The 25546-nt window shown below is 65.8% G+C and overlaps 4 protein-coding genes across 8 annotated transcripts; 3 read left to right on the top strand and 1 right to left on the bottom strand.

Moving 5' to 3' along the window:
• Positions 1-952: 952 nt before the first annotated feature.
• On the top strand, positions 953-6830 carry KXD1 (KxDL motif containing 1). Of its 3 annotated transcripts, none has more exons than XM_077122143.1 (5): positions 953-1062; positions 3550-3671; positions 4536-4688; positions 5685-5731; positions 6013-6830. In XM_077122143.1, the coding sequence occupies exons 2-5, from the start codon at positions 3571-3573 to the stop codon at positions 6240-6242; spliced, it is 531 nt and encodes a 176-aa protein (XP_076978258.1). In that variant the 5' UTR covers positions 953-1062; positions 3550-3570; the 3' UTR covers positions 6243-6830. The 3 variants fall into 3 exon arrangements, with proteins under 3 accessions (XP_076978258.1, XP_076978256.1, XP_076978257.1); XM_077122141.1 differs by having other exon boundaries at positions 5932-6830; XM_077122142.1 differs by lacking the exon at positions 953-1062 and adding an exon at positions 1251-1764 and having other exon boundaries at positions 5932-6830.
• Positions 6831-7514: 684 nt separating this feature from the next.
• Positions 7515-9513, top strand: UBA52 (ubiquitin A-52 residue ribosomal protein fusion product 1). 2 transcript variants are annotated; one of them, XM_077122148.1, is made up of 5 exons: positions 7515-7635; positions 8314-8424; positions 8663-8749; positions 9133-9235; positions 9314-9513. In XM_077122148.1, exons 2-5 carry the CDS (start codon positions 8322-8324, stop codon positions 9405-9407), a joined length of 387 nt encoding a protein of 128 aa, XP_076978263.1. In that variant the 5' UTR covers positions 7515-7635; positions 8314-8321; the 3' UTR covers positions 9408-9513. The 2 variants fall into 2 exon arrangements, with proteins under 2 accessions (XP_076978263.1, XP_076978262.1); XM_077122147.1 differs by lacking the exon at positions 7515-7635 and adding an exon at positions 8024-8192.
• Positions 9514-10400: 887 nt separating this feature from the next.
• Positions 10401-12318, top strand: REX1BD (required for excision 1-B domain containing). Its single transcript, XM_077122144.1, has 5 exons — positions 10401-10477; positions 10563-10645; positions 10872-11076; positions 11652-11734; positions 12088-12318. The coding sequence occupies exons 1-5, from the start codon at positions 10412-10414 to the stop codon at positions 12158-12160; spliced, it is 510 nt and encodes a 169-aa protein (XP_076978259.1). The 5' UTR covers positions 10401-10411; the 3' UTR covers positions 12161-12318.
• Positions 12319-12596: 278 nt separating this feature from the next.
• Positions 12597-21020, bottom strand: CRLF1 (cytokine receptor like factor 1). Of its 2 annotated transcripts, none has more exons than XM_077122109.1 (9): positions 20912-21020; positions 16704-16985; positions 16468-16597; positions 16222-16391; positions 15258-15415; positions 15019-15187; positions 13344-13531; positions 13206-13253; positions 12597-12887 (listed from the first exon to the last, which is right to left on the bottom strand). In XM_077122109.1, the coding sequence occupies exons 1-9, from the start codon at positions 21018-21020 to the stop codon at positions 12867-12869; spliced, it is 1275 nt and encodes a 424-aa protein (XP_076978224.1). In that variant the 3' UTR covers positions 12597-12866. The 2 variants fall into 2 exon arrangements, with proteins under 2 accessions (XP_076978224.1, XP_076978225.1); XM_077122110.1 differs by having other exon boundaries at positions 13206-13248.
• Positions 21021-25546: the final 4526 nt, after the last annotated feature.

Raw genomic sequence — 25546 nt, 5'->3', positions numbered from 1 at the left:
CTATCAAAGCCAGGAGGTTGATATTGGTACAATCCACAAACCTTATCCAGACTTCACCACTTTTACGCGCACTCATTTGTATATGTGTGTGTGCAATTTTAGCACGTATGTAGATTCGTGAAACCACCATAACAATGAAGATACAGAAATGTTCTATCATTACACAGATGGTTGTACTACCCCTTTATAGCCATACCAATCCCATTTAATTCTGCTCACGCTGGCTATCACTAATCTGTTCTCCACTCCTCGTTCCCTTCCCCCACCCAGGCCCCGGGGATCCTATATTCCAGTTTCTAACGCTATAAATTTGCTTATTCTAGTCATTTCACATCAGCATGATCATAAAATATTTGTCGTTTTGTGTCTGGCGCATCTCACGTAGCATGGCATCTTCAAGGCTCATCCGCGTTTCTGCGTTCCCTTAGAAGTCCCTTCCTTTCCACGGCTGCGTAATTCTCCATCCCGTGTACGCACCACGCTTGGCTTATCCATTCGTCTGTTGCGGACACTTGGGCTGCTTCCATCTTTGGGCTGTTGTGAATAACGTCGCTGTGAATATCCATGTGCAAATGTCTGTCTCAGCCTCTGCTTTGAAATCTTTGGAGCTTATACCCAAATGCGGGTCTGTCGGGTCACACAGCAATTCTACAGGAGCAGGGACTTTGGAACCCAGGCGAGGCTGACTCCCAGCCTGCAGGGCCGGATGCCCTGGTTCCGGAGCCGTGAGCGATCTCAGGGTAGCACCGGCCACTCTCGGACCGCAGGCTCTTCATCTGTGAGAAGGGATCAGCCCCGTTTCGCGCCTCCCCACTTCCGGGCTGTCTCGGAGCTGCAGCTGGGAATTGCGCAGGCGCGAGAGGGACCTCTTCATTGGCTCTTCACTCTGACGCACAGCGAACAGGGGATCGCGTCCAGCCCCGCCTCGCCGCGTCTCCGCGCACGACGCGCGCTGGCCTCGGGGCTCGTCGTTGACGCGCATCCTAGCATGCACGCACGGTGCGTGGTGACGTTCGGCGGCGCGGGCGCCATCCCGGAAACGCGAGCAAGGCCGCCAGATGTGTAGGTGCCGCCGCCGCCGCCGCTGGGGCGGGGTCGGGGTGGGGCCGGGGACGCCCGGGCCGGGGCCGCGGGGGAGCCGGGCGGGGTCGGCCTCGGTCCCCGGGCTGCCGCGGGGTGGGAGCGCCGCTGGCCACATCTGGGCTCCCCTCCTGCGCGCAGGCCTCAGTGTCCCCGTCTGCGCAGTGGGTGCGCACGGCGCGGGAATTGGGGATGCCTCCGTCCAGGCTCTGTCGGGCTTGGGCCTTAGTTTCCCTGTCTTGCAGGGGCGGGACCCGAGGGGAGGAGGGGATTCCGACCCACTCCGGGGTTTTTCTGACCTCGGGCCGCAAAGTCCCGGCTTTATTGCTCTCTAACCCAGGTGGCGTCGCGGTGCCTCCGCGCTTCGCCGCGTGACCTTGGGCAGTGAACCTGCGAGCCTCAGTTTCCCCCAGAGCACAGAGCGCCTGCCACAAGGGTTGATCGGGATTAACCGAAGTTCTGTACCAGCGTTTGCTTATATTCTTGGGAGCCCGGAGAGGGAGGGGCACTCGTTTAGGTGCTGGTTTCTGGGCCCCTCCCAGGACTGCATCAGACACCGCTCCCCACCCCACCCCGGCTCTGAGCCCCGCCTTTTACCTCCGTGGTTTACGTCCCCGCCGACGGCATCCTGAGAACCCCACTCTTCCTTAGTCTCATTTCGGATGAGAAAACCGATTCAGAGAGGTACAGCGACTTTGCCAAGCTCACACAGCCTCCCTCTCCACGTGTTACCCCCATAAATGTATTCTGAGCCCTGGCTGGATCATTTATCTTCTGTATGGTTAGTCAGGGAGGGCTTCCTGAGAGAGGCAGCTGGCGTTCGTGTGTGCACTTGCGGGCCGTGGCGCCAGAGGCAAGAAAGAACGTGAAATGGAACCAATCCCCATGGGTCCACACCCTGCCTCTACCAGGCATTAGCTGTGGCCATGGTACCCGGTCCTTGGACCCCAAGTCACTTTTCACACCATGGATAATTGGGCTTCTCTGGCAATGTGCGAATGTTTCTGCCCTTGCCTGTCACGTGGCAGGTCAGTCAACCCCTAGCAATGATTTGAGGGGCTTATTGAGGGGCGGGAGTAGGAGCGAGCCTCCATGGTGTTTTGGAAAGAATATATGTTAGTTACTAACATTTGTGAATGAGGTGATCAGATCGCCCAGAAAGAAATTTCTCTTTCCATTTTTTCTTGGGGGGAAAAAGTCAGAAGTCTGGCCCAGATTGCTGCAGGAAGCAGCTATGCACCACGGGTGGCCACTGGACACCTGTTTAGAGTCACACCTCTGTAGAGCCCGCAGGGCAGTGGGCATGGGGTTTGTGACGCCTGGGCCCACTGTTCTGTGGGACAAGGTCACGTTTTCAGCCTCTTCGAGCCTCCCTTTCCTTCTCCGTAAATAAGGACGTTAACAGTTCTCCGTGTGCGGTTTTGGTGCTGTGTTTGACATCCAGCAGGTGTCCAGTAAATGGGAGGGTGGACAGGCTCTGCGGACTGTGATCTTAACCAGCCCTGTCGGTCAGCCACTACATGTATGGGCCCCAGAGCTAAGCCAGCTGGGATTTCAGGCTTTTCCTACCCCCTCCAGGAGGGATGGCATGGAAACCGTGACCCTTCCTGTTCAAGGGCCTGGGAAGCAACCCTCAGCCTGAGTTTTGCCAGGGAAGATGGGTGCTGCACAGCTGGGTGGCCAGAGCCTGAAACCCTTGGCTTTAACTTGGTAATAAAACTCTTATGTCAGCTAAGTTCTGGGGAGCACTATGAGCCAGGTTCTGGGTCAGCCCTGGAGGCAGAGGAGCGAACAAGACAGATGTGGGTCCTTCCTGGGGCTGCCGTGGAGGCAGGGGCAGCAGACCAACAGGCCAGCTCAGGATGGAGATAATTTTTGGAATGAAGAGATCCAAACGAGGCCAAGTGATGAGGGGCAGGGTCGGGGTGGCCATGTAGGACTTCTTGGGGAGGAGTCCGTGGGGGTGAATGGTGATTCGAGGGGCCGCCGCGCACAGTCCAGCCATGGAAACAGCTAGCGCAGAGGCCCTGGAGCAGAGCAGGCAAGGGAGGCGGCTGACTGAGCTCCGCAGGCGAGAATGCCAGGGCCCTGGGGGCCGAGGAACTGGGAGGGGTCTGGGTGGGACGTGCCTGCGCAGCAGGACCTCCCCTGAAGACTGCCTGTGCAGCGGTGTGCTCCTCTCTGCCCCTGTCCATGTGGGTCCAGCTCCCCGACCTAGTGGGTCAGGGGCCGCGTGGCTCCATCATGACTGCGGCTTCGCGGACGGCAGCTGCAGAGGCCCTCCTTCCAGAGGAGGCCCCGTTTGCAACACTGGGTGCCAGGACTCTGATGTCTTTTGGGGGGACACAGTTCAGCCCAAAGCAACCTCCTCTAGTTCTCCTAACCCCCCCAAATTCCCAGCTGAGGCTCGGGGGCCTAGTGACGCCACCTGGGGCCTGGCACTGACCAGGCTCTTCCTGCCCATTCCAGGCAGCGAAGACAGAGGGAGGGATGGAGCCCCCGGACTCGGCCTCGAGGGTCTTCTGCAGCCGCATCCTGAACATGGTGGACGCGGACGACGTCAACGCCATCATCCAGGCCCAGAAGAACATGTGAGTGGCGGCCACGCGCCGGCCTGGAGTGGGGGCCCAGCCCCGCCCCTGTCCCAGGCCCGCGCTGGGGATAAAACGAAGGAAATGAGCAAATCTGCCTGGCTGGCTCCAGAGCGAACTCCTTGCAGGCCTGGAGGCGAGGCCTTGGCACGGGAAGCAGGGCCGGGGAAGGGTTGCAGCTGTGGATGGCTTGGCGTGGGCTGCCGAGACTCCTGTCCCAAGCCTGGGCTGGGGAGAGCTGGGGGGACAGCAGTGGGCCACTGGGGGGGTGAGGGAGTGGGAGAAAGCCGGTGAGCTGACTTCCTGTAGGGGCTGTGAATGCCCTGTGCCCTCGGGATCCAGAACCCTAGTCCTGGGGAAGGGCGGACAGCCTTTGCTGTCAGCTCCTTAAGCCGAAGGCCCTCCATGCCCTCCACTTGGGACAAAGCACAGATGTGATTTCCTTGTGTTTCTCTCACCTTGTGACAGGGGTGCTGAGTGTGCCGAATCTTAGAAGTATCCTTCTCAGCTCATTCATTAGGTCAGGTTCCAACCTGGCCTTGGGAACTCCCAGACTGGGGAGACAAAGCCAAATGCCCTTCCACCCTCCAGCTGTATTGGTCTGGACCGTGCCAGGAGGAAGAATCTGGGTTTGGGGGAGTCAAGAGACAGAGTAAAGAGCCTGCTTGAGGGAGCAGGTGACAGTGACAGAAGGAGGACACACTTGAGTAGGGTTTTTAAAGATGAATAGGAGTTTGGGTGAAGTGCTGTAGAACAAAGGAACACGGCCAAAAAGCCAAAAAGGCCTTAGCGGGTCAGTTCTGGAGGTTTGAACTGCGGGTTCCGGTCCCAGCGGAAGAACTAATGCCTGCACCCTGCACGCAGGCTCGACCGCTTTGAGAAGACCAATGAGATGCTGCTGAACTTCAACAACCTGTCGAGTGCCCGCCTGCAGCAGATGAGCGAGCGCTTCCTGCACCACACCAGGACCCTGGTGGAGATGAAGCGGGACCTGGACAGCATCTTCCGCAGGATCCGGTGGGTACCTGCCCCCGCCCCTCCGGTCCCGTCCCCACCCCTCCGGTCCAGTCCCTGCCTCACCGCACCCCACCCCGGCCCCCGCCCTTCTCTGCACACCTCCACAGAGCCTTGAGGTGGCATCGGGGGAGGTCTGGGTTTTGGGATAAAAATCTTTTACAGTTTTCGGTTTTAACTTTATTCTTTGAAAAAGTTGATAGATCTCGGGACCCATGATACAAAAGGACTGGCAGCCCCTCACCAGCCCCCCCCCCCCCGCCCCCGCCCCAGCAGGGCCGTCAGGGAGGCCAGGGAGGCAATTTGTGAGTCCCTCAGCAGCTTGCCATCCTTAGTGGAAAATAAAGCAAGCCCTTGGGCCGAGAGGTGCTGGCCATGGGGCCTGGGCCGCAGGGGATCTATGCCAGGCCTTCCGTGGTCCCTGGGCTCTGCTGGACTGTCCCCACGCCCAGCCTTCCTCCCTGCTTGCAGCTGCACCTGTGGCCTGCCAGGAGGGCGCCCTGCCAGGTGCCCAGACTGGCTGAGGGGGAAGCAAGACAGTGAGGGTACCTTCGTGGGGCAGGAGCTGGGGACCCTCCCTTGCTGGGGGTAACCATAGAAGCACAGACTGGGGAAATGAAGGACCCCCGGCTTGAAGAAGGAAGCAGGGGCCCCCCTGCCAGCTCCAGTTCAGCAAGGGCCAAGGCCGTGCATTTTCCCACACAACCTCCCCGGGTGCCTGCCGGGTCCCAGCCCCCAGGACCCCATGGAGGGCAGGATGCAGCCAGGGGCACGGAGGAGTGACTGCTGGGGAGAAGCTGCCCAAGCGGGTTCCAGGTCTCGGAGCTTAGATCCCAGGAGGGCAGGCTGTGTGGCGCCCCATGTGGTCCCCAGGTGCCTGCCAGGGCAGCATGAGGCCACCCCAGGGCTGAGACAGGCCGTGTGTGGGGCGGGGCAAGGACCCCAAGGACCCCTGGCCATGCTCGCTCCCCCCAGCCCCATGTGCTTCCTCCTCTGCAGGACGCTGAAGGGGAAACTGGCCAGGCAGCACCCTGAGGCCTTCAGCCGTGAGTGTCGCTGGGGCTGTGCACCCACCAGGCCCTGGGGGGTGGCCCAGGGAGACCCAGGCCAGGGGTCGGTGGGGTAGGGTCTGCAGAGAACTGCTGTGATTGGGCCCCTCTCTGGGGGGAGGTCGCTCAGGGAAGGTGGACAGGTATAGGGACAGCCGTCACCCAGTGAGCCCAACACAGGCTTCCCACTGCCCCAGGAGGGGTAGCACCCGGTGGAAGAGGGCGCAGCGAGGAAGGGGCAGAGGCAGGACTTGAACTGGTGGGCCTGTGCCCTGCAGACATCCCTGAGGCATCCCTCCTGGAGGACGAGGACGAGGACCCCATCCCACCCAGCACCACCACCACCATCGCTACCTCGGAGCAAAGCACAGGCTCCTGTGACACCAGCCCCGACCTCGTCTCGCCGCCCCCCAGCCCGGACTTTGAGGACCTGTCCCACGTCAGGCCCATCTCCCCTGTGGTCAATGGCCGCAGCGAGTGGGATGACGAGGGGATGCCGGGCGAGTAGCACTGCTCCCTGGGCTCTCAGGTCCCAGCGTGGGGAGCCCGTCTCTGAGTCAGCTTTCCAGGGCCCTCCGCACTGCTCCCGCCTCTTAAGCACGCAGCTCTCCTGCAGGCCCTCTGCCAGCCAGGGGCACGGCTTGCCCAGCTGGCATCGGGCTGGGCAGGAAGGAGCTTTTCCAGACCAGGGTCTGTTCTGAACAGACCCAAAAAAGGTGAGCAGAGCCAGATGTCCTGGCCCCCAGGCCAGGTCCTCCTGGAGGCAGAGCGCCGCCTCACCCCACCCCACTAATTCGGATCTCCCTGTCCCTTCTTCTGCTGAAAGCGTAGATGGATTTCTCCAACCGGTATCCCCTAGGGGAGCTTCTGGGATCGGAGGCTCTTGAGGGAGGGTGGCAGCCTTGCAAGCCTGGGCCTGAAGCCGGAGGTTCCCTGATCTGAGGCACAGACCCTGAGTGCCAGGCAGGTCTCCCCAAGGTCCCCGGGGCCAGCCGAGCCACCTCGAAAACAGAGTTGAACGCAATATTTTTGTACCCGATGTTTACAGATGCTGTTGGGAAGTTATCAATAAAGAGTCCATTACTAAAAAGGGAAATGTGTGCCTGGCAGTGGCTTCCTTCAATCCTGGGGCCCTATGGGCAGGACATGCTACGTGTCTAGGGAGAGGCATGGCTGCCATGGGGGGAGCCAGTAGTGGCAGCTGCTACCACAGCCCTACTCCCCACCACTACCTGGGCATTGGACAGTTTCCCTCCCTCCTCTTCTCCCCAGCTCTGACCCTCATACCTGATCCCCAGGGTGGGTCCCACTGCCTGCTAAACTCAGAGCCCTGTCCCTTCCCGCAAGGCACTGAGGAATTAGGCCAATAAAACATCTGCTTTTTTTTAAAAAAAAAAAATACTGTGCTACGTTGTGCTGTCTCATTTAAGCACCAGCCAATTAAAAAAAAAAAAAAATACGAGTGGGTCCCTACCCCTTCCCGCATACCGCACCTGGAGGCCACCCGACAGCCCCCAACAGTCCATGCGTCCCGCCGCGTCCGGGGCGAAGGCACTGTTTCCCACCCGGAAGCTCGGAGCCCTCGTTCCCCAGACACCCTCTCCACGGCTCGGCCCCACCGCCACGCGGCAGGCCCGGGGCCCAGCACCTGCCAAGGTGCGGCCTCTTCAACGTGACCCTGCGGGGGGTGGGGCCCGCACAAGGAAGCGCGTCGCTGCCGCCCGCCCACACTCGCCGCGGCTTCGCTCGCCAGCAGTCAACATGGTGGCGGCATTGGGGGCGGGGCGCGGCGCGCATTGTGACGCAAGCGCGCGGCGTGCTCGGTGCGCAGGCGCTCTCGGGGCGAATCGGCGATTTCCGGTTCCGCCTCCCTCTTTCTCTTCAACGAGGCGGCCGGGAAGGTGGGTGTCGGCGACAGTGCGGGTTCGCGCCTTGCCGGGGTCCTGCGGGGGGTGGCGGGGCCGGGCGGGGCCGCGAGAGGCGAGTGGGACTGGGAAAGAGGCCTTCCCGCCCCGCGACCCCGAGCGCGCGACCCGGAGGCCTGGGGGCCGAAGGGGCAGCGCCGAGTCAGGGGGGCGAGTCTCCTCCGGGCCAGACCCCGCGCGGAGAGCCCTGGAGCCGCGCGGCACCTCCCGAGCCGGGTCTCCGCACCCACCCCGTCTGCTGCGAGGGCCCGGCGCCAACTCTCGGGCTTCTGAGACGCGTTCAGCAGGCCTGTATCACGTGGTGGGCAGAGGCGCGGCGTGGGGCCAGGGCATCCTGCGTGGGAAGCAGAGGAGACGGTCTGAGGAGATGGGGCTTGGCTCCTAAGCCGGCCGGGAGGTGCGAGGGCTTGCCGGCTGTCGGCAGGCCTGCGCTCGTCCCCTCTCCGCATGGCCCGCGTGAATCAGGCGTGAGGAGGCTGAATCTGGCCCTGCTCGCTGTGAAGCCCGCTCCAGCCAAGGGATCAAGCAGTAGGGTGGGGAGAGGACGGTCCTGGCAGGACTGTAGGCCCGGCTGGGTGGGAGGGCGATGGCGGTAGCCGCGGGGCGGGGGCGGGCAGCGCCCGAGCTGGAGCTGAGCCCCGCCCACCCCGACAGACGCAGAGATGCAGATCTTCGTGAAGACCCTAACGGGCAAGACCATCACCCTCGAGGTCGAGCCCAGCGACACCATCGAGAATGTCAAGGCCAAGATCCAAGACAAGGAGGGTTAGTCTGGCAGGGGGGAGCACCAGGGAGGTGCTGCCGTGTGTGGAGTGGGAGTGCGGCCCAGACAGGCCACGGCTCCGTCAGCAGTCCCCAGTGTCACCATGGAAGGCTTGTTCGCCCCGTGCCTCGGTTTCCCCTTGGATAGGATGGGGGGATGCTGAGACCCCCTGGGAAGGAGCTTCCAGGACGTGTCACTCAGCAGAGCCTCAGCCATGCGGGCTTTCTGCTTTCCCCTCAGGGATCCCGCCTGACCAGCAGCGTCTGATTTTTGCCGGCAAACAGCTGGAGGACGGCCGCACTCTTTCAGACTACAACATCCAGAAAGGTATGCAGGGGAGCAGGCACCCAGGACAAGCAGCCTTTGGCCCTGGTGGGCGCTCTGCGTGATAAAACACGGAGTTCAGCCTCGACCATTATTTCCCAACAGCCTCGGTGTCCTATGTTCTTCACTATGGGACTTCATTGCATTTAGAAATGCGATAAGGGACACTTAGAACTGCTATAGAGGAAACTGGTGCCATTCGTCTCAGTTATGAGACTTAATGTCTTACCTGTAAAAGGTTTGCCCCTGCACTGTTAGACGTTCCTCTGGAGTTTGGGTAAACCCAAATGGACACTGTGGGTGGGGCTGTGCTCCCCGTGGAGGGGCTCCAGCCCGAAAACACCCTTTGCTGAGGCTGCCCCGCCCCCCGCCCCCCTCCCCCACAGAGTCCACCCTGCATCTGGTACTCCGTCTTCGAGGTGGCATCATTGAGCCTTCCCTCCGCCAGCTCGCCCAGAAGTACAACTGCGACAAGATGATCTGCCGCAAGTAAGCGGCCAGGCGTGTTATGGCGGACAAGGGTGGGGTGGTGGGTGGCGCCCTCACCAGCCCCTTTTGTACCCCCAGGTGCTATGCTCGCCTGCACCCCCGTGCTGTCAACTGCCGCAAGAAGAAGTGCGGCCACACCAACAACCTGCGCCCAAAAAAGAAGGTCAAATAAGGACCCTTTTCCATGGTTCCTCGGCCTCTGGCAGGGCAGCCTCTTTCCAGAGTCCCATGGCCCTGAGACCTCAATAAAGTTTCCTTTTGGTTGACTGAAGCAGTAACAGGTGTCCATGTGGCTGGTCTGTGCGAGAGGAGGGGCCCTGAGTGGCCCTCTAGCATGGGGCCATGCCCCCGTTCCCTGGATTCTGCCCTTTCCTGGGTATGACTCTGTGTCATACAGAAAGCTACTCAGCCTCACCTGCAGGGGAGAATGGAGACCGTCGGTCAGAAGACCATGGACCAGCTGTGGTTTTCACCTGGCCAGACTCCCTGTGCTCTGGGAAGCATCCAGGTGTAGGCAGATGAGCAGCTAGGTGGGAGCCCCAGCTGGGCCAGCTACAGGTTCTCACTCATACCAGCACAGAGGGGCTTTCTAGAAAGGCTGAGTGAGTGGCAGGGCTGCACGACTGACCACTCATGGCCTGGCTCTCACCACCCTCTTCCTGGCCAGCCTTTACTAGGGCCTGGTGATGCCTGAAAACAGCCCAGAGCCTTTTCCACATTGGCTTCCCTGGGGCTACAGTCTCAGGCACCTCCAGCTTCAGCTGTTGGGGTTCCACTGGGCCAGTCACCCTCCATCTGCCCACAGTTATCTGCTGTGCAGCACCCCTGGGCCTGGAGTCGCAGGAGGACAGAGCCCGAGGGCACAGTCAGTCTCTTCACAGGCTGTCCTTGACTGGCCGCCCAGCCCCAGTGGCTCCCGAGGGCCCTTCCAGGGTTCAGGTGGCCTGTGTCCCGCTGCTGTCACAGCCGAGTGGGCAGAGGCCCTGCAGTCCTGGGCTCCCGGATGGGATGGGAGAGCCGGGGGCCCCGAGTTGCGCCTGTAAACAGCAGAGGCCGGCAGCCCCACGCGCAGCGTATCAGGAGCGCCTGCAGCCCGGGTCTCGGGGTCCTCCCCTCCTGCAGGGGGCGCCGAGCTGGCGCAGCGGCCTCCCGCCGGGCGGGCCCGGCTGCGCAATCATGATCACCGCCGAGGCCGCGGCGGCTCCGCGGACCGCGGGGTACGAGGGCGCGGCGTGGCCCTGGGTGAGCGCGGGCCCAAGTGGGCGCGGGGCGGGCCGGGCCGGGCCGGGGGCGGCGGCCTCACGCCCGCGCTGCCCCCTGCCCACAGAAGGACGCCCCGCTCTGGGCGCTGGTGCTGCGCGTCCACGAGCTCCAGGCTGAGCGTGCGCGGGCCTTCCGCCGGCTGGACGAGTGAGTGCGGGGCGCGGGGGCAGCCTCGCCGCCCACGTGGCTGGGTCTGCCAGGCGGGGCCGGGGCTCCCGGGGCGCCTCCCCCCACTTCCCGACACCCCTCGGAGTCCCTTGCATCTGGCACTTCCCGAGACCCTGAAGCATCCCTAGGGTAGCGGCGGGCAGGGTGTCCGGGCGGGAGCAGGGCCTGGAGACCCCAAACCGCCCTCAACGCGCGTCCGCCGCAGAGGCCACCGCCAGTACCTGGGCAGCGGGCCGCCCAGCGCCTTCCCCCGCTACCGCGCCACCGTGCACGAGGTGACCCAGGCCTTCGCCGCCGCCTCCCGGGAGGTGCTGGCCCTGGAGGCCGAGCTGGCCGGGCCTCGCGCGCAGCCGCTGCTCGCCGGCCACCTGCGCCGCCTGCAGTGCCTGGAGCAGACGCACCTGGCCACGGTGAGCGCTGCCCTCGGACCCCACCGGGTTCTCCCCGGGGCCGCGCGCCACACCCCTCTCTTCACCCCAACTTCTGCGCGAGCGCGGTTCTGAGCCCCGGGACACGCCCACCGGGCCCCGCCGCCAGGAACCCTAACTCCGGGCCCCGCCCCCTCGGGCAGGCCCCGCCCTCAGCATTCTGCGCGGGGGGAGGGTACCTGGGGCCCCTCCCTCTCCAGTTGCCCACCCCCGTCCACCCCCAGACCAACTGAGGTTCTCCACCCAAGGCGCACCGGGATTCCACGGCCCTCCCACTCCTCCCTTGCCATCAATCCCTGGCTGAGACCACGCAGAAATTCCAGGCCACGTCTCCGCCCCATCCCCGTGACCCGGGTCTTGGCCCCTTGGCATTCTCAGGCCCGCCCCTGGGGCCTCCTCTCTCTTTCCCTAGGGCCCTAGTAAGCTCCAGACCCCTCCCTTCGTACAAGGCGACACCACCCACCCCTCGTAGCCCCACCTCTCCGCTGCCCTGCAGGCTCCTCCGGAAGCCGGTCCGACTGCAGGTGACCCCGCCCCGCTACCCCTCTCCCCCCCAGGTGGCCCTGCTGCAGCTGACGGGGACGCCAGAGGTGGCAAAGGCACAGGAGGACGCCCCTCGGCCACACGAGCTGAAGCTGCAGTGAGTGCTCCCTCCCGGCTAGATTTGCACCCGCACCTCGGGCGCCAGCCCCCAGTCCTCACCTGGGGGCCCCCGGGACGCGCAGACTCGAAGGCTGTGCCTTCCCGGACGCCCGCACGTCCCCCTCCCGCCGCCTGCCCCGCACACACGTGCCCACGACACGCCCCACCCGTGCCACGGTGGCCAGGCGTCCCCTCTGTCCCCACCTCGCCGGGCGCTGCTCCCTGCCGGCGCTGCCTGGAGATGCGGCGTTGGGCAGCAGGGCCCGGGCTCGCCCCAGCCCCCTCGGCAGCGCGGCGGCGGCTAATTCGCCCCAGCTGGGTTTTATTTATCGTTCCCATCCGCTCTTGTAGGGTAATTAAAACCATGGAGGCAATCAGCGACGTTCTCCAGGACCTCAAGTTTGATGCGGAGTCTGCCGAGTGATGGCGGCTCCCCGGGGGCCCGCCGAGGGAGATGGGAAATGTGGCGGATGGCGCCCGGCCCAGCCCCGGACCGCCAGCTGGCCGGGGTCGCGGCCTGCGGGGCTCTGACCCTCCCGGATTGCCGGCGCCTCCCCCCGTAATAAAGAAGCTTCCTCCGCAGCGGCTGCGGCGTCTGCGCGTCCCGGGCGCGCCCCGGGCGCGGCGGCGAGTGTGCCCGGCGAGGGCCCCGACGGGGGGCAGCGCCGCTCAATGGAGCGCTCCCCACAAGCTCCAGAAAACTCCCTGGGGGTTGAGTTGCGCCCTCCAAGGGGTGTAGAGACCTCGGAATTCCAGGTCTCCGAGAAAGATAAGCTAAGTCTTCACGGTGCAGATTCCGTAGAGGGGGGACTTGTGCCTCCCCCACCCCGGCTGCTCCCAACCCAAATCCACAGGCATCATTTCGGGGCACCGAAAGAGACCATTTATTTAAGACTCCTGGAGGCGTGCTGGGTAGGGGGGGGAATGGCCTCTCCTCTTCCCCCACCACGCCAGCCCTGGCAAGGGTTCTGGGCAGTTCAACTCGGCTCTCACTCCCTCCCCTTGCCCAACTGGGGTACCCCACCCCCACCGGTGGCCCTCGTGGGGAAAGCGCCTTTGTCGCCATCGGGCTGTGCAGAGGTGGCCCCGTCTGGGTGTGGCCCCTGGGGAGCCAGGGCGGCCCCAGCCCCCTAGAGTTTATCTGGCAGGACCTGGCAGGCAGAGGGGAAGCCCACTCAGCGGGCAGCAGTTCCACCAGGCGGCCTCGGGGTGGGGGTGGGGGTGGGGTCAAGGGGCTGGCTGAGGGAGAGGCGTTCTCCCAGTTTACTCCCAGAGCTCCGCAGTCTCTGGGACTTTGTGGGTGCGGGGAGGGGGCTTTTGTGCTACAAGCCTTAGGCCCCGCACACGGAAAGTGCTAAATAAATGCTGAAGAATGAAAGACTGGCGGGAGGGACTCCAGCTGCGAAGAGCTAAGGGAAGGGTGGGGGGTTGCGACTAGCCTCTGCCACCCCCTCCCTCGGGCCCCTTACCTCTCGCCGTGCCCCGTCGGCCCGAGGGCAGGATCCCCTCGTCCTGTGCTTGGAAGGAAGGCGGCGCTGTGGAGGGGGCCGCAAGCCCGAACCCCGCCCGCGCTCCCCCCAGGGCTCTTCCCGCCCGCCGGGCCCTACCTGGTTGCGCGTCTTCTGCGACTTCTGCATCCAGGCCCGCCACTGGTCGTAGAGGCGGAAGCTGAGGTTGGAGCAGTACGCGTGCTTCTTGAGCCAGCCCAGAAACTGCTTGAGCTCGCGCCGCACCGGCCCCGAGCTCGTCTCGCCGCCCCGGGGCTCGCACGCGCCGCCGCCCGGGCCCGGGCGCTCTGGGGGCAGGCGGGCCGCAGCGTGAGCGCGCGGGCAGGGCGACCCCGATCGCCCCCCCCCGCCCCCGCGGGACCCCTTCCTAGTGCTCCGGGGCCGGGTCCTCCCGACGGCCCCGCCCAGCGGCTCAGCTGCGCCCTGGGGAGGGGCCGGGAGGGAAGGGCTCCTCCTCCACGTCTCCAGGAACACGCGGTTCCCGTGGCCACAGCCAGGTGCAGTGGAAGGAGGGGGAGGCCGGGAAAGGGGAGGCCGAGGAAGGGGGAAAAGGGGGCAAGGGGGCAAGGGTAGAGTTGGAGAGGCTGGGGGGGGGGAGGTGTGGCAGAGGCCAGGCGGGGGCAGGGGAAGGGCCAGAGTGGGGCCAGGGGCCAGGGCCCGGGTCAGGCAGAGAGCGGCTGAGAGAGGAGGGGGAAGACTGGGAGGTGGAGGGGGGGGGGGACCCAGTCAGACAGACATCGGAGGCACAGGGAGATGCAGCCGAGGGGCTGAGGGGCTGGCCCCAGCGCGGCCCGGGAGCGGCCAGGTGGTCGGTCCAGCCACTGGCCGCAGCCAGCCCCGAGCAGGCCGGCGCATGGGCGGATAAGGACATGGGCCTCACGTCGTAAATAACGCGGGGGACCCGTTGACAGGCCCTGGCACGGCCCCGGCCCCCCCCTCCCCCGCGTCCCCCTGCTCCCCATGGACACAGGGCCTGCTGGCTCCCGTGCAAGAACCGCAGGTGCTGGGCACGCCGGGGCCAAGGCTGGGGCCCCGCCCATGCTCGCTCCGCCCCCCAGACCTGCAGGGGCCCGCGATGGGGGCTCAGAGCTGGCTGGGGCCCAGTTCTCCCCGTCCCTGCCTGGCCTCAGTTTCCTCCTCTGTCCCCTGAGCCTGGGCCTGAACTCCCCACAAGCGGAGCTCAGGTCACTGGGGGGACTCGGGGGGGCCGGGGAAACCTCCCTGAGCCACGGGGTGACCATGGGGGGAGAGCGGGAACCTGCCAGCACTTCTGAATCACCCGCTGTGGGGCAGCCTTTAAAGCACTTCCCTGGGGTCAGACCCAGGCCCCTCTTCTCCCCCACTGCCCCCACCTTGGTCAGAAGGGGAAACTGAGGCCAGAGGGAGGGAGACTCAGCATTGATCGGCCTCCAAAGCAGGGGTCTGAAGCTCATTCGCTCTCAGGGGCTGAGGCAACTGTACGAGGCAGGCCAGATGTGGGCAGGGGCAAGACTGCCCAGCTGGCTCAGTTTCCTCAAGAATGATTTTGCTACAACATCCAGGGTTTGTGTAAAACCTTCCTGCTTTTAAATGCTTGTAAGTACTTTAAAACCTTTTTTTTAAAACAGCAGCCCACGAGAATAGATGGAGGGACCACATTCGGCCCCAGGGCCATGAGTCTGAGACCTCAGCTCTCTGGAAGGAAGCAAGGCATGTGACACGCTGGGCCTGCCAGTCTGGGGACGGGGCCCTTCCACCGCTCCCAGCATCTCCCGACCCTGCCAGGGTTACTCACCGCTGCGGGGGGTGGAGGCGGCCGTGGGGTGGCTCCACTCGCTCCAGATCCCTGCCTTCTTGGACCCGTAGATGCCGAAGGGGTTGCAGCGGACTTGCACGAAGTAGACGGTGCCCGGCTTCAGGCCGGCCAGGCGGCACGAGGTCTGATTGCTGGCGTCGTCTACCACCTGGGGTGGGGGGGGCGCAGGGTCAGCGGGGGGCGGGGCTGGGGGGGCGCGGGGTCTGGGCGGGCAGCACCTTCCAGTCCACGCTCTCCTCCACACGGTAGCGAATCTGGTACTTGGCTTGGAAAAGGAAGTCCTTGAGGGCGGGCGGCGACACCCAGCGCACGCTCAGCTGGTCCTCCAGGCCCCCGACGCGGCTCACGTGCACGTCCGGTGGGGGGTCAGTGGTCACTGCAGGCAGCCGGGGTGGGGGTGGGTCCCTGGCTCTGTTCAGCCCGGCTGGTCTCCTGCCCCACGGGCCCTCTGCCCCTTGGGACCCCCGTGGGTCCCGTGACCTCACCAAGGGGACCCTCGGCACCCGGTCCCTGGGCAGGTGACCAAATCCTATCACCATTTCTACCTGGGGAGGGAGACAACCACCCGTGTCCAGGCCCTGGAGGGGTGATGACGGAGAGCAGCCAGGTGGCCTGTCCAGCAGTCCCCAGGGAAGATCCCCAGCCCACACCCCCCCGTCTGGTTTGGGCATATTTTACAATGGGGGCTATGGGGCCCGCAACTTTGTAGGGTGCAGAGGGACCCCTGAGGATTGCACTGCAGCTTGGGGACATGCGGGTGGGGAAAACAGACCGGGCAGGGAGGGGTGTGGGAGGGCCCTCTAGGAGCCCGGAGGGGCCCTGGGGGTCCTGCTGGGGGCCGGGCCATCTCCCCCTGAGGCCGCATGAGGGGCTGAAAGGGTTAAACCCAGGCCTGCTCGGGCTGAGAAACCCCCTAATTAGATTAGGCCGATCCTGCAGCGTTTCCTGCCAGGCTTCCTGGGGCGCCTCCGACCTGGGCGCCCCAGCCCGCTCCCCCGGGGCCCCTCCTGCACACCTGGGCTGCTGAGGGGGGGCCCGGCCAGGTGTTCTCTGCAGGGTGGAGGTCCGGGCCTCTGCGAGGGGGGGCTCTGGGCCCCTCCCCCACTCGGGACCGGCAGGGACAGCCGGGGGGGGGGGGCGGGGGTAGATGGGGGGACAGGCGGGCGGGGGCCCGGGCCTCACCCACATCCAGGACGTCCAGCGTAAGCACGTCGGAGCGGGCCGATCCCAGGCGGTTGCTGGCCTCCACCCAGATCTCGTAGGGTGTGAAAAGGGCCAGGTCCCGGGGGATGCGGCAGGAGTGGGGCCCCGCGGCGTGGTAGTCCTCGCACGTGTTCTCCTGGCCGTACCACCTGTGGCCGCCGGGCCGGTGAGGGGTGCCCAGTCCGCCCGGCCCCCCCAGCCCCTGGACCCCTGGCCCCCACCCACCTCAGCTTGTACTTGAGGGAGTAGTTGGTGTGCAGGAAGGTCTCGCCCGGGGCGCCAGGCGTCCAGCGACACGTCAGGTCCTTCATGTTCTTGGACCAGCAGCTGATGTTGAAGGGTTTCTCCGGGGGCACTGGGGGACGGCGGACGGCGTGGGCCCTGGCTCTGCGGGCACCCTCGCGGGCGGCAGGCTCCCCCGGCCTGGAAGCGCCCCCCACACCCCTGCCCCGCGCACTCACGGCCCACGTAGAGGCAGGAGCCTGCCAGGATGCCGCCGTCGGGCGCATGGCACACAAGGTTGTCGCCTGACTGCTGCCGCGAGCCGTTGAGGTTGGCGAGCGCGAGGGCCAGCGTGGACGCGTTGAGCACCCGGGACAGCTCGGGGGGCAGCCGGCGACCATTGAGGGTCCAGTAGAGGCCGTCGGCCGTGGGCCCCGGCACGTCACCATGCACCGAGCATGTGGCCCGCAGGGAGGAGCCGACGAGGAGCGTGGGGTCTTGGGGCCTGATCACGGCCGCGTCTGGGTCAGAGAGGAAAGGTGTGAGCCACAGGGTTGGAGGCAGCCAGGCCAGGCTGGTCCGGCCCGGGAGAGAGGCCCCGCGGCCACTTTCCCACGGATGCACTCGAGGCTCTCGGGATAGCCACCAAGCCGCAGGAGAAACGCCTGCTCAGAGCCACTGACTTGGTTTGCTCCGAGTTCTGGCGAGCATTGACACCCTCCCTCTCGATGGCGCCCCTGACTGCTCACGCATGGTGGGTGCTTTTCTGTGGGGAGCCCCGACCTCCGGTTGCAGCTGCACTGCCTGCTGCCACGAGAGCTGAAGGGGCGGTGGGGGAGCCAGGGATCGCGAACTCTCGGCTCCTCCATCCCACCTGGATGATGTCATCATCTTTCCCCCAACTCAGTTTCCCTAAGCTACAAAATGGGGGTGTGAAGGCTCTGTGTCCCCAGATGACAGGGGGCTTCAGTTTGGGGTCACCCAGGGTTGGGGTCTGTGCTTCTCGCCAGCCGTCAGGTCAGTCTGGGGGTCTGGAGATGGGAACCTAGGAGGACCCTATTTTATGCACAGGGAACCCCGGGCCTTGGAAGGGACGGGACACCCAGCCCAGGCCTCTCATTTGCTGGGCGCTGCCACGGCAAGCACCCCTGGAACCTCTGGGAGCCTCAGTTTCCCCGCCTGGGAAGTGGTGCCAACACAGTACATGCAGTTTTTTTGGGGAGGACAATCCCATGAGACCCTCGGGGCCCAGGTTCAAATGCCCCCCACCTGCAGGAGCCCTGGGGAGGGGCCCTCCTCCACCCAGGGCCGTTGTGGGGACTCATTCACTCATCCATCCACTCTTGCTGGGCACAGCGGTGACAAGGACACGCAAAACTCCTGCCCCTGAGTGCAGGGAAGGGCAGGGCACTAGTACATGCCTAGAAGGAAAGAGCTGGGGAGAAAAGAAAGCAGGACAGGAGCCAGAGGGGGGCAACCCGGGGCGGCAGCAGGGTGGCCCCACACCTCTCTGGGGAGGTGACATTTGAGGGAATTAGCCATGAAAACATCTAGAGAGGGGGTTTCAGGGTGGGAGCGGCCAGCGCCAAGGTCCAGGGGCCAGCAGGGCCCAGCAAGGGCCCAGGGCAGTGCTGGGGTTGATTCCCACACCAAGGCCTTCCTGGGGGTTCTGAGCAGGGGAGGGAGGTGGCTGGATTTACGTTTGAAAGGGTCCCCAGGGGGCCATGGGAAGGGGCTGCAGCGGGCAGAGGGGCAGGGGCAGCCAAGGACTGGGTGCGCCTGGCCCCCCGGGTGCCAGCAGCCGCCCCACGCCCGCCCTGGCGGCCCCCGAAGGCCCAGGCGGGGTGGACACGGTTCCCGGGCCGGGCCTGACGATTTTCCGGGGCAAACTTGGCGCGGAGGCCACATCTTGCTGGAGCCTGGGATCACAGTTGCGTTTGGGGCTTGGCCCAGGGCGCGCCGGAGGTCCCGGCGTCCGTGCGAAGGAGCTGGCTGCGCGGGCCAGGCCGGGAGGCGGGGGCGGCCGGGGGCGGCGGCCAAGGGGGCCGCCCGGGAGGTCCCAGGCAGCCAACCGCCCGCTAATTCGGAATTCCTCCTTCGGCACGGCCTCCGGCGTGCCAGCGCCTCTGCCCCAGCCCACCCACTGCTTCCTGCCCGCCCCCCAGCCGGGTGGGAGGCACAGCCCAAACTGCCCAGTCCCCAGGCCCAGTCTCGGCCCCTCCGTGTGTGTGGGGGGGAATGTTCCCCCTGCCTGCCGCCAAGGCCTGGTGAGGAAGGGGCTCTCTAGGGTGTCCTGGCTGGGGGGCACTGCCCCCCGTGCCACACCCTGCTGGCTGGGAATGGGGTGGCCTGCCTGCCAGCGGCTGCAGCTGCCCTCCGGGGGCCGGGCGGGCCCGGACAGGCCAGTCCCCCCCCACCTCCGCGGCCGGCCGGCCTCAGCAGGAAAGGTCAGGGGGAGGGCCAAGGCCTTTTCCTCCTGGGCCGCAATGCCGGTCCCCACTGGCCACCTGGGCTGGCCGTGTCCCCTCCCCTCCTGTCTTCTCCATAAAGGGGGAGGAGGGATACTTTTTACTTAGTGGGGAAATGGATACATGTGTTCAGGGGGGCCGGGGGAACTACTGGGGCTGCAGTCCCTCCAAGGTCTGGGATCCCTGCTCCCTCCAAGCCTCCCCAAAGAGTGAGCCCTGGGCCCTGGGGCTTGGGGCAGGAGGCCCAGGAGGGCAGCTGGGAACAGCCCACAGGGGCAGGCTTGGGGTTCCTCCTGGAGGACCCCCCAAAGAAGATCCTGGGCTGGGCTTTTGGACAGCCCCCCACCCGTTCCCATTCCCTGCCTCTCTGCCTTCCTGCAGAACTGAGGCCTTTAAAACTCCCCCCCCCCCTCCCTTTCCCAATCTGGAGCCACTGGCGTTATTAAAAAGGAACACCATGTGTTTTAAAAGGGAAAAGTGTGAGATTCTCTGCAAGCCAGGGGGGGAGGGAGGGCAGCCTCCATCCCTGGTCCCCACAGGGTCCCCACCTCCTGCCCTGGCTAGTACCTGCAGACACTTTACAACCGCCCCCACCCCCGGCCTGTTCACCAGGTGTTAAGACAACACCTTAAGTAGAACCATATTGCTGAGGTGTGAGAAACCTTTATTTAATTTCTTCCCCCTCAAAGGGGAGAAAGCATTGGCGGAGCTGCACAGCCTGCCCCTTGGCCTGCTCCTCTAGGGACCAGGAAACAAAGGCTGGTGGTCAGGTGGCACCGCAGGCACTGCCCCAGCGGGCTGAGCCCGGACAGATCCGAGAGGACAGGGGCCACCCCTCACCTGCCCCAGCGCCTAGGGCCAGCTGGGGCTACGGGCAGTGCCCCAGGGTGGGGGGGTCCCAAACTTAAGCCCTTCCGCAGGGGTTGAGCAGGGAGCCTGCAAACAGCTCTTCCCCAGGGGTCCTGCCGGCAAGCAGTGTGGGCCGCGGGGGCCTGCTGCACCCGGACCGGCCGGGAGGGGGGTGCCTCTGTTGCCGAGTGAGAACGTGGAACTGTGAATGCACTGGGTGCCAATGCGCGGCAGGAAGGCGGCGCTGGTCGGGGCGCGAGGGTGACGGCCCCAGGCCAGGAAGGCTTTCTGTGGCCCTGGGTGTGTCTGGCAGAGGGTCTGGATATGGAGGCCGAGTCCTGGCAGGGTGTGCAGTGACTGGGGCGCTCCCTTCAGGGCAGGGATGGCCAGTCCTCGGGGCTGTGGGCTCCTGGTGGGACTCCCCTCTGCCCCCGCCCCAAAGCTGGGCCAAGGTGCCCCACTAGCTGGCTCGGGTGCTTTCCCCTCTCACCCACTCACTCACAAAGATTCTCTCCCGGAGACTCCCAACCCGATGCTGCCCAGCCGGGCAGGCCCGAACGCCGCAGGCGGCCGGGACAGCGGCAACTTCCCGCGATTCCGCACGGGTAGAGGGGCGGCGCCGGCCCATGAGACGCGCGTCCCCAGGGACACCGGGCTGCGCGCCAGGCGGTCAGAGCGGCCCCCCTCCCGCCCCACCCTTCCCGCGGGGCTCATCCTCTGTTCGGGGAGCATGGTCTTTCCGGGCCCGCACCCAGCGCGCCCGCCGCGTGCGCCCCCTGCCCCGCCACGGCGCTCGGGAGTTCCCGTAGCTCCGGGTCCGCCGCCGCGTGCGCCCGCCGCGTCCAGGCGTGCACAGGGTCCCAGGCCGCGGCTCCACGGGCCCCCGAGGGTTGGGCACGGCGCCCTCGGCCGGGCGGCCCAGGTAAAAAGGCCTCGAGCACGGAAGCCGGACGTATGCGCGGGGGGCCGCGGCGACCACAGGTGAGGGCGCCCCGAGGGCCGCGCCGGGGGGCGCCTTCCTTTGTTCCCGGGCTGTCCAGGTGGCGCCCGCGCCCCCTCCTCCCCCCACGGCTGCCCCCGGGCGCCCGCCCCGGGTCCGCGCAGGGACGGGGAGCGGCATGGGTACTCACGGGCTCCCGAGCCGGCTCGCGGCGCCCCCAGGACGCCGAGTAGCAGCAGGAGCAGAGGCGGCGGCGGCCGCGCGGACTGGGCGGCGGGGCCCGGGCGGCCGGCGGGCATGGGGCCGGCGCTGCGGGAGGCGCGCGGCGGGCGGCGGCGGCACCGGGCGCGGAAGGGTGCGGGAGGGCGCGGGCCGGGCCGCCCGCACGTCTCTGGGAGCGGGCGCGGAGGCCGGAGCAAGTCTGAGCAGCCGAATTGACAAGGCGCTAATGCGCCGCTGGCCCCGCCCGGCCCCGCCCCCGGCCCGGCCCGGCCCCGGGGGGGCGGCGGGCCCCGCACCGGCCTCCGCGCCGCCCGCGGGCACCGCGCGCCCCTCCCGCCGGCCTCCGCCCCGCCGCTCACCGCGCGCGCCCTGTCCCGTGGCCCAAGGGCCCCACCCCCACCCCGGCCGGCCCGGGACCTCCTTTTCCACCCGCTCACTCCCGTCTCGGCGTTCCGAATCCCGTTTCCACGCCGCCCACCTCCCCGCACCCTCCTCGCCGCCTAGTGCCCCTTCGGTGCCCCCGCGGCCCGAGCCCGGGTCTCCTCCTCGCTCCCTCCCTCCGGGCGGGTTCCTGCGCCTTAGCCCCCACCCCAACTCTGGCCCCGCCCCCCCCACTGAGCGGTCCCTGCGCCCCGCCTCCGCCCCCCCCACGTCTGCTGCCCCCTTCCTACTCCCCGGGGCCTGAAGGTCGCCCCCCGCCTCCGCGTGAGGGTCCCACCAGCCCCGGCCCAGCGGACCCCTCCCCATCCCGCCTGCCCTCGACGCTCTGCGCGCCGCCCGGCCGAGGCTTTGCAGGAGGGAAGAGGAGAGAGACAGCAGGAAGGCACCGTCCTCAGCCTCCGACCGGCCCGGCTGCCCCTCTCGCGCCAGGCGGGGAGGGCTCCTTGGGGCGCCCTCGCGGGAGCGGACAGGGACCGTGGGCCCTCGAGGGAGCGGGGACTCGGGCCTGCCGGGGCATTTCGGTCCTGCGCGCGCAGTAGGAGGGGTTCCCGGTGGGGAGCCATAAGGCATGCCCCCACCCCCGGCCTCACTGACACCCCCCACGGAAAAATCCGTTCAGCGGCCCGCAGGTGGGGTGCGCCACGCGGTGAGTAATCGCTCGGCGGCCGCCGCCCGGCTTCAGGTAACGCCGCCGCCCGGAACAACGCGGAGCTCCTCTCCTTCGCAAAGGGCTGCTGCTTGGGGTTATTATTTTTGGCCACACACGGCTCAGGTTTCGGGACCCCTCCCGGCTCAGGCGCCTCACGCCTTCCTCCCGATCTGAGTGCCCATGAATAAAGCGTTTCTGGGCCTGAGGCCTGGAGACCACCGGGGACGGGACCCCGGAAATGAGACTTCCTGGGTCGGCCTGGGTCCCGGGCTGGGGTCGCAGCCGGGCCCCACAGCCGCGTGTTTGCGGCGTCAGGGACAGAAGGGGTGTGAGTCCGCTGCTACCAGGACGGCGCCCCCAGTTCTCCCGCTGAACCAGGGGGGTTCCCATTGTCCCCCATCTCCTAGTTGGGTCCCCAGCTCAGACTCCATACTGTCAAAGAACAGAACAGGAGGCTGGGGCTTAGCCCCCTCTCCCCAGATCTGGCCTCTGGGTTGGGGGTGGAGGTGGGAGGTGAAGGCAAGGCAGCGTGCACTGCCCTTTACTGGGGCAAGCCAGACTTCACCTGCCTCAGTTCCCTCTCCACGGGTGGAGGACTCCAAGCCAGCTGGGGGAGGAGGGATGGAAACACAGGAGGCAGACGCAGCTGTACACAGCACCCAGCCTGTTCTTCTGGAGGGGAGGGCATCCCGGCCTCAGTTTGACTCCTCAGAAATGGGGCCGTAGCCAGACCCTGCCAGGTGGGGAAGGGCAGGTGAAGGGGGCAGTTCTTTGGCTACAGTTGGGCTTCCCAGGTATGTGCCACCCAACCCTTCAGCCCCCGCAGTCCCTGCCTTGCCAAAGCCCCCGGACGGGGAAAGACAATGGAACCCCCACCCCAGATCACTGGAGGACTTTAGGTCTCTGGCAAAATCTCGATATTCCCCCCTCCCCCAGACCCCACCCCCTCCCCAACCCAGCGCCTCCGCCAGCGGTTCCCATCTTGGGGCAGGGCTCCCCCATCCACCCAGGTGCTGGGCTGGAGACCTGGGGGCGTGCATGACAACTCTCTCCTTCCCTCATCCCCCACGGCCAATCCATCAGCAAATCCTGTTGGCTCCAATTCCAAAACACATCCTGATGCCGAGGCTTGACCCCTTCTCCCCAGCCCGCCCTGGGCCACGCCCCACCGTTTCTCAGGAATGGAGCCCCTGGCTCCCCCCCAGGATTCTGGGCCTCTCTTCCTGCCAGCAGTCTGGGGGCTTGTAAAAGAAGCAAAAGGTCGCAGTCCTGCCACCCTCTCCCTCCTCTCTCCCTTCCTGGCGCTCAGCTCCAGCCACTTTAGCCGCTGCACATCTCCCCCACACTCCAGGCTTTGGCTGCCCCAGGGCCTTTGCACCGTCTGGGATGTCATTGCCCCCAGTCCCCCTCCCCCAGTCAGTACTTTCATCACATCGTAGCTTAACTGTCACCCCTCAGAAAGCATCCCACCCTCCCCAGCCCCTCTACACCTCCTTCCCCATTTTATTGTCTTTGTAAAAATTTGCAGCTCTTTGAACATCTTGTTTCCCCTGCAACTTACTTCTTTACACTGGGCCCTGGGACGAGAGGTTAAAAAACATTTGCAAAATCAAAGGGAGGAGAAGAATTTTCGGTTCCTCCAGGTAGCAGGAAAACAGCCCCAGTGAGTCCCCTGGCCCAGGTTCTAGCCAAGCCCCCTCCCCTCCCTCGCTGTGCGAACCAAGCCTGCAGCTGCCCCTCTCTCGTCCTTCCCAAAGAAGGAGTTGAGAATCCAGGTCCTTTGAACCCCTGCCTTAAGGAGCAACTTCCGCCCTCTGGGTGACTCTGGGTTTAGGGCACACAATTTGAGCCCCTGTGGTGTCCTTCCCCCTTTGCACAGGAATGGAGCCAGCACTGACAAAACTCCTGGCAAATATTGACCCAAGTCCTTAAGGGTGGCTGGGAATGTAGAGAGGGCACATGGAAGGGGGGCCCATTCTCTCCTAGAAGCCTCCCCTGACCCCGGGCTCAGGGACGAGCTCCTCCTTAGCCTGACCCTGTCTGCAGAGGCCATCCGTGGGTGTGGGGTTTGGGTTAGGTGGGGGGTGGGGAGTCCAGGCACTGAAGAGGGTTCTAAGTCAGGTTGGGACAGTGGTAGCAGGATATTGGGGAGCCCGGGGGACCCAGAGCCAATGGGAATGAGGAGGACACAGAGCACCCCACGTCCCGGGACTCCCAATATGGGGTTAGTGCCTGGCATTCCAGGAAGGAGGGGAAGCCGGGGTCCTCAGGGCAGCCTGGAAATGTAGTGAGGGGCGCACACACCTGGTGGCAGGCCTGTGTGCAAAGAGGGAGGGGGCTGCAGGGGTCCCAGGCTTTGTTATTTCAAACCTGCGCCCCTGGGCGGGAGGCTCTGGGGGCGGAGCTGGGAAGCTGGAGTTTCAAGAGGGGTACCCCAGCCTTCTTGGTCCAGGAACCCCCAGCTCTGTTGGGTGGGGGGTGGGCAGCTGCGCCCTTGCTCCCGCAACCCCAGGCAGGCCGGCGCCGCGGTGCCCAGCTCCTCCCAGGAGCTTTGGGGGTGGGGGTCAGCAGGGTCGTGCCGAGGGCGGGGAGGGACAAAGAGCGCTTGTCCGCAGGGCGCACTGACCTCGGCCGCCGCTGGTCGGCCGCCCAGGCCAAGACTGATTCACACCAGGCCGCCACAGCGCGCCCCCCGCCTCCGGCCGCGCCGCCCCGGGGGGTAGGAAGTGGGGGGCGGCAAGGGGCGGCGCCGAGTCAACTTTCCCTCTTAAGCCCCGAAGGAATGTCGGCGGATTTCCTGAAATCCGACCCCGACCGCCGGGCCGCCCGCCCCTCACCTGGACCGGCTCCCTGGGGAACGGCTAGGAGGGGCGCGGGTGGGGGTGGGGGCTCACCTGGGGGGCCCGGGTCAAGTCCTCCTTCCGCTCCCCCACTCCGGCAGCCTCATGGAGCGGAAAGGGGGGGTCGTAATCAAACACTCTCCCCCTCACCTCTGGGCGACCTGGGCCAGCGACCGGACCCCTGCAGCCTCGGTTTCCCTTTCTGCAAAAGCGCACGGTGTCCCTCTCTCCTGCTGGCTCTCAGCGACACCTCTTATGCCCGCGGCGTCCGCTGCGCGCTACCTGGGCCCAGAACTGCCCGCCTCTCTTTGCTTCTCACTTCGCCTCCAGAGCCGCGGTTTCCCCACCTATGAAGGGGGCAGTGCTCCCGGTGCCAAGTTAGAGGGCCGAAAGCGACAAGGTCCACAGAATATGGCTGGCAATGAATGACCGGCAGTCATGCTCCGGCAGGGGTGAAGCGCGCGGACTCCGGAATTGGTATGTGAGGGTTCGAACCCCGGCCCTGAGCAGAGCTCCTAGCCCTGAGACCCCTCTCCGGGAAAGGGGGGGGTGGGTGGGCAGTAAAGGTCCTGACATACAGGTGCGGGCCTGGCACGCGGTGGACCTAACGCGGGGCTCCCCATTTCTCCCGTGATCGGAGTGTCGCTGCGGCCTCCGCCCGGGAGGGGCGGGG

Source organism: Tamandua tetradactyla, chromosome 11, assembly GCF_023851605.1.
Source record: "Tamandua tetradactyla isolate mTamTet1 chromosome 11, mTamTet1.pri, whole genome shotgun sequence".
Lineage (NCBI taxonomy): Eukaryota > Metazoa > Chordata > Mammalia > Pilosa > Myrmecophagidae > Tamandua > Tamandua tetradactyla.
The sequence above is the reverse complement of the archived record's forward strand: the minus strand, read 5'-3'. Positions and strand labels throughout refer to the sequence as shown.

What these genes read in the sequence shown, in the direction of transcription:
- KXD1 (XM_077122141.1), top strand. Translation starts at nt 3,571, where the DNA reads ATGGAGCCCCCGGACTCGGCCTCGAGGGTCTTCTGCAGCCGCATCCTG. An exon ending in ATCCAGGCCCAGAAGAACAT is followed by an intron (nt 3,672 to 4,535) that starts GTGAGTGGCGGC and finishes CCCTGCACGCAG; the next exon opens with GCTCGACCGCTTTGAGAAGA. An exon ending in GCACCCTGAGGCCTTCAGCC is followed by an intron (nt 5,732 to 5,931) that starts GTGAGTGTCGCT and finishes CCACTGCCCCAG; the next exon opens with GAGGGGTAGCACCCGGTGGA.
- UBA52 (XM_077122148.1), top strand. Translation starts at nt 8,322, where the DNA reads ATGCAGATCTTCGTGAAGACCCTAACGGGCAAGACCATCACCCTCGAG. An exon ending in CAAGATCCAAGACAAGGAGG is followed by an intron (nt 8,425 to 8,662) that starts GTTAGTCTGGCA and finishes CTTTCCCCTCAG; the next exon opens with GGATCCCGCCTGACCAGCAG. An exon ending in AGACTACAACATCCAGAAAG is followed by an intron (nt 8,750 to 9,132) that starts GTATGCAGGGGA and finishes CCTCCCCCACAG; the next exon opens with AGTCCACCCTGCATCTGGTA.
- REX1BD (XM_077122144.1), top strand. Translation starts at nt 10,412, where the DNA reads ATGATCACCGCCGAGGCCGCGGCGGCTCCGCGGACCGCGGGGTACGAG. An exon ending in GCCTTCCGCCGGCTGGACGA is followed by an intron (nt 10,646 to 10,871) that starts GTGAGTGCGGGG and finishes CGTCCGCCGCAG; the next exon opens with AGGCCACCGCCAGTACCTGG. An exon ending in CCACACGAGCTGAAGCTGCA is followed by an intron (nt 11,735 to 12,087) that starts GTGAGTGCTCCC and finishes CCGCTCTTGTAG; the next exon opens with GGTAATTAAAACCATGGAGG.
- CRLF1 (XM_077122109.1), bottom strand. Translation starts at nt 21,020, where the DNA reads ATGCCCGCCGGCCGCCCGGGCCCCGCCGCCCAGTCCGCGCGGCCGCCG. An exon ending in CTCCTGCCTCTACGTGGGCC is followed by an intron (nt 16,598 to 16,703) that starts GTGAGTGCGCGG and finishes GCCGTCCCCCAG; the next exon opens with TGCCCCCGGAGAAACCCTTC. An exon ending in CCGACGGGGCACGGCGAGAG is followed by an intron (nt 12,888 to 13,205) that starts GTAAGGGGCCCG and finishes TCTGCCTGCCAG; the next exon opens with GTCCTGCCAGATAAACTCTA.